Source organism: Fulmarus glacialis, unplaced genomic scaffold (genome assembly GCF_000690835.1).
Source record: "Fulmarus glacialis isolate BGI_N327 unplaced genomic scaffold, ASM69083v1 Scaffold46792, whole genome shotgun sequence".
Lineage (NCBI taxonomy): Eukaryota > Metazoa > Chordata > Aves > Procellariiformes > Procellariidae > Fulmarus > Fulmarus glacialis.
In genome coordinates, this window is record NW_009199371.1 from 1 (window position 1) to 4999 (window position 4999).

Genomic DNA, 4999 nt, shown 5'->3' on the forward strand with positions numbered 1-4999 from the left:
TGCGGCTCTTCCTTGGCTGAGCAGGTGTAGGAAGCCCGTTCCGTGCAGGAAAATCCCTCGAGGAGTGCAACACGCATCTCCGTTCCTCTGAGAAATTGCATTTCTTGGGTAGAACATGGGTCAAAATTGGTGGCAGGCTAAACTTCGTAATACACTAATCTGTAAATTTACTTGGCCCTGTATAATGACATTCAATGATTTATTTGTTGGGACTTACAGGTGGAAATAGATCTATGTCTAAAGTTAGGAAAAAAATAGGTTCATTCTAGCAAAATAGGAAATTAGTTCAGGCAGGCTTTTAGGAACATTGATATCCTCCAGAAAACCAGCTCGTAACTACTCAGCCCCTGCTGTATGCTGCTTTTTTTCCTACATACGTTGTTGACCTTATCCTGGCACAATCATCACAGGGAGAAAAAAACATAATCCTTTGGTTCAATTTTCAGCTCATGTACGACACAGCAGCGGCCATGGGAAGAGAATGTTTATTATCAAGGCAACGAGTTTTTATGATACTCGATTTCTGAACTTGTTGGTGAGTTAAACCCAAATCTATTACATTCAGTATAACACATCCCTTGCAAATGGTGCAAGAGTGTCTAAAATACAATTTTCTCTATTGTTTACCTGATAGCATCTAAAATGTGGTTGGCACTATTCACATAAACAAGAATTTCCAGTCCTCCTCCTCCTAAGGAATTTTTTGTCATATGTTGTAAAATCAGGGCTAGATGAAGTAAAAAGATTGGCTAAATGGCAAAGATTGTGATAGGTACTTAAATTAATGCTGTGGTAGCATTCTTAAATTGTGTCTGTGTTCATATATGCGTAACCTACAAATGCTTTCCACTCCATCCTCCTTTTTCAAATGTATTAGGTTACTCTTCTGCAGGATTTGCCTTCAGTTACCTAAACCACTAATACCAGAGATTAGACTTAGAAAGCATGACCTGAGTTCGACCCCTAAAAAGCTAGGTTTCAGATAAAGCTTATTATGATGGGTAACAGCCAACTTGATACCAACTCCCTTCGTGTGATCAGGCTTCCCTTATCTGTCTTCCACAGTTACCAAAGCCAGCAGTGGTTATATTTATGTTGGATTATATTGCATTGGTGTTAGTGCCTCATTACAGTTAAATGCTGAAGCCAGTCGTCACAAGATGCTGAGATAGCATTCAGGGAAAGCTTCTGCAAAGACTGACCTCTCCGGGAGATTGAAAGCTGAACTAAATAGGCTCATAGACTGACACAGCATCACTGTTTCTGTGTTCTAGTTTGTTAATTAACTCATTTTAAGCGGCAAGATGTCTTTACGTACAACATCCCTATCTAACCTATGAATGCAAATCTAAGAATTATTGGGTGCTACATAATTTTCAGATTTATCTAAGTTTTGTCAGGCTTCTGAGTTTCCCATACTGTTTCTTTTTTCTTTTTATCCCCTATACAGAGATTCTATGTATTTCTGACGGGAATACCAGTGGCACTATTCATAACATATGTCAACATCTTCATTGGTGAGTGCTCTGTCATGACTAAGCTAAGTACACAGTCAAAATTATTAAATGGAAACTAAGCATGCTGGATAGAAAAAAGAGATTTTTTAAGGCTGGCTCTTTGGAAGACCATGAAATAGGCCTAACAGTTACGGTAACATTGTATAAGTACATAGAAGATGTTCCCGGTATTTTTATTTTTCTGTAGTTGTTGCTTTTTTTAAAAAGCTTTCCACATTTTTTAAAATGGAAAAATTCCATCTTTTGACAGTCTTTCAAACATCAGTGAGGTTTAGTGAACAGTTCTTCTGTATTCAAATGAGGGCTCTGTATTACCTTGTTTTACATACTTCTTTAAGAAAGCTGCGTACACTGCAACTGTCGCTTTTTAACTAGCAAAAAAACCAGAATTCTGCTTGGCCATATGTGTTTTAAATCTGCTACTGTAATAATATGGAATTAATTTAATAGAGAAATTAGGAAAAAATCCATGCTTTCAGCTCATATACTTCAAAGGACATTTCTGTGGACTTGGTCTTACTTATTTCTTCTGTATAGCTGCTAATTTCACCCTTTTGTTTTGTGGCTTAAAGTGTATGAGCTAGATACATGCAGCGTGGTGTCTGGAAAAATTACAAGTCCAATTTTTCTGAGTAGAGCTCAGATTGAGGGATTAAGTACTCTCCATGTGAAATAATGATCTTTTCTTAATGTGAAAGGCAGAATATAAGGTACTTCAAAAAAAGATACTTGTATGAAATGCTCCTCCCCTCCTTTCCTTGTCAGGTGAAGCTGAACTTGCAGAGATTCCCGAAGGTTATATTCCAGAGTACTGGGAATACTACAAAGTGAGTGTAACATATAAAAGGGTGGCATGTTATGGACAGCCTTCCTCTTGAGGATACTTTTGGGAGTAAAATGTGTGGAGTATGATAATGAGGATGGCCGTATCCCTGCCATTGGGTATCAGTGTAGTAGAACTCGAATTGTGCAATTACTATTTTGATAAACTTGCTTTTTTTCAGCTTTATGGAACATGCGTGTTGCTGTAGGAAATCTGTTTATTGACACAAGTAGATGCAAATGATCTGTAGCTTTATGCAAGTCAACTGCTGAAGCTATATGCCAGGAATTCTTCTATAATATTCCTAAATAGTAAGAACAGTCTTCTGTTCTCTTTATTTTTAGCATGCAGTTTTTGTCTTTGTTTCTTGCTCTGGAACTACAACATCTTAAGATACTGGAGTTTAAAGTGACATTACTTTCTTTTGTATTGTTTGGTAGCGTTGTTTCAAAGTCCAACATCACACATGCTTTTATATCTAGAATTGAAGATTTTTATAGTCAGAAACTCAAGGTTATACTTTTTTCATTTCATTGTATTTTCTTAAAATTAGTCCCTGGCTTCTTGCTGCAAGCACTTTTTTGGTTTTGATAGGAAGTAATTGAACTCAGCAATACTATTATGACTGTTTCAGCTCATTTAGATTTTTGTTCCTAGTGAAATGACCTCTATGTGGAAGCAAAACTTTAAAATGTTACTGATTACGGTAAGATGTTTGGAGTCCATTTCTGTGATTACAGTGGCAGTTTAAGGAACTTCACTTCAACAGAAACGAAATAAAACATGTCTTCCATTAACTTTTGATTTTGCTACAGAATAATCGTCTGCAGGTTATCTTGGCATTAAAAATGTCAAAAGAAATACAGCTTTTTAGGGTTGTGATCTTACAAATAGTTGAGCATGTTTTTAACTTTACTATTATGGTTTGAATGGCAGCACCCATAGTGTTGATGAAATGTTTTCAGGACAGAGAACATGCAAAATGATTTAGTTATGATGACATTTCTACTTGGAAGTTGCATGAATAATCTCTGCTTTTATATTTTCCAGCACCCTATAAGTCGCTGGATAGCTCGTTACCTGCTTGACCCCCCTGAAAAGGACTATGAGAAACAGATGGCTTTGCTTGATGCTGAAGCGAAGAAAACTGAACTGAGGTATGTTATATAGTTGAGGGTTTTAAAATACTGATACATACTGTAGTTGACTCTCTTATTTTGCTTAACATACTGAGTTGGATGCTGACATAACGTGGTTATTCACGTATCACTTGACCCTGAGTGCTTGCTGCACTGGCTGGTGGCAAAGTGGAAGTTACGGTATCTGTAGTCCCTGCCTTCTCAGTATTAAGATTACCAGAACTGGAACGATGCAAGGGCAGTCTTGTAAAACAACAGTGTTTCTTCAAAACAGTTCATATTTATAAAGGTATAGCTCTGCCTTCCTGAGTCAGGAAATGAACAGCTCTTCTTGCCTCTGCTAATGCTTATAGCTTAACTGAGTAGCTAAGTGACAGTTTTTACAGGTCTGGTCATGTACCTTGGTGCTGTTGAAAATTTTGTAAGAAGCAACAACATTGTTGTACTGAGTTTATTCTATATTTACTCAGAGTAAACTGTGGTGGTAGAAGAAATTCTGTGTTCCACGAACTCTGTTGCTGTTGGGACCAAGACAGCATAGCTCCTTCTACCATCACATTTACTTCTGATTTTCTTGCTCCTATTTATTTTTAGTTGAAAGCTGTATCAAAACCATCTAATCCCTTAGGCAAGAACTCCTGCAAGTATTTTTATTACTCTTTTGTGAGATGACTTGCTGAAAAAAAATTGAAATAGAAGGATATAATAGCTCATGTTTTAGCTGAAACCTTCATATTTTGGTATTACCTATGTTTCAGTAGTATTTATAAACCATAGATGCTAAACTCATTGCTGTTGTCAGTAATGCCCTGATGTTAAACATTGATACATGTATGATCAAAACCAATAAAATTCATGTTTAGTGTGTCTGTTGCTCTTTTTTTTCAGGCTGATGGAGTTGGAGGCACGCAGACTGATGAGACACAGGGGAGATGGACCTTGGTATCATTATGAAACACCTGATAAAAATCTTATTGACAATTCTATGAAATCCACACCTGACAATTAAACACTTTTAAGATAGCATGCATGGTCTTAAATGCATACCAACAAATTGTGACTGAGCTATGTAATATACATCCTGCTATTTACTGACGGAAATGAATAAAAATAAAAAATGTTTGGTTTGATTCTGGTAATTTGAAAGAAACTCTGTGGCAGTTAAGCTCATATAGCTGTTCAGGTTGTTAATCAGAGAAAATGCCTTATGTCAGTTGCCAACAATGACTCTTTTTCTCCAGAACATCAATGTAGAATGGGCTTTGTGACCTAATATATGTGAAACAAGTTGGTAATATTAGTCTTCATCATGTGATTTCTAGTATTTAAAGTTTTATATGAAAGGTACAGGAAACTGTAAGGCTTTTATCTTTCACAATGCATTGTGTCAGATAATTTGTGGAAGATGAACTAAGTAAGAAAAATACCTTCAGATCTTTGGAATATTAGGATTATATCTGCCACTTTAGACAAATACTTTCTTTCTCATTTCTTGTAGTCAAACTCATCTTTCACTATTT

General features: G+C 36.3%; 1 protein-coding gene across 1 annotated transcript; it reads left to right on the forward strand.

Moving 5' to 3' along the window:
* Positions 1–410: 410 nt before the first annotated feature.
* Positions 411–4612, forward strand: NDUFB5 (NADH dehydrogenase (ubiquinone) 1 beta subcomplex, 5, 16kDa; the record flags this gene model as incomplete). Its single annotated transcript, XM_009573228.1, has 5 exons — positions 411–535; positions 1451–1517; positions 2283–2344; positions 3391–3497; positions 4368–4612. Coding segments are annotated over 5 exons (482 nt in total), but the record flags the coding sequence as incomplete, so codon positions are not given.
* Between the last annotated feature and the right edge of the window lie 387 nt (positions 4613–4999).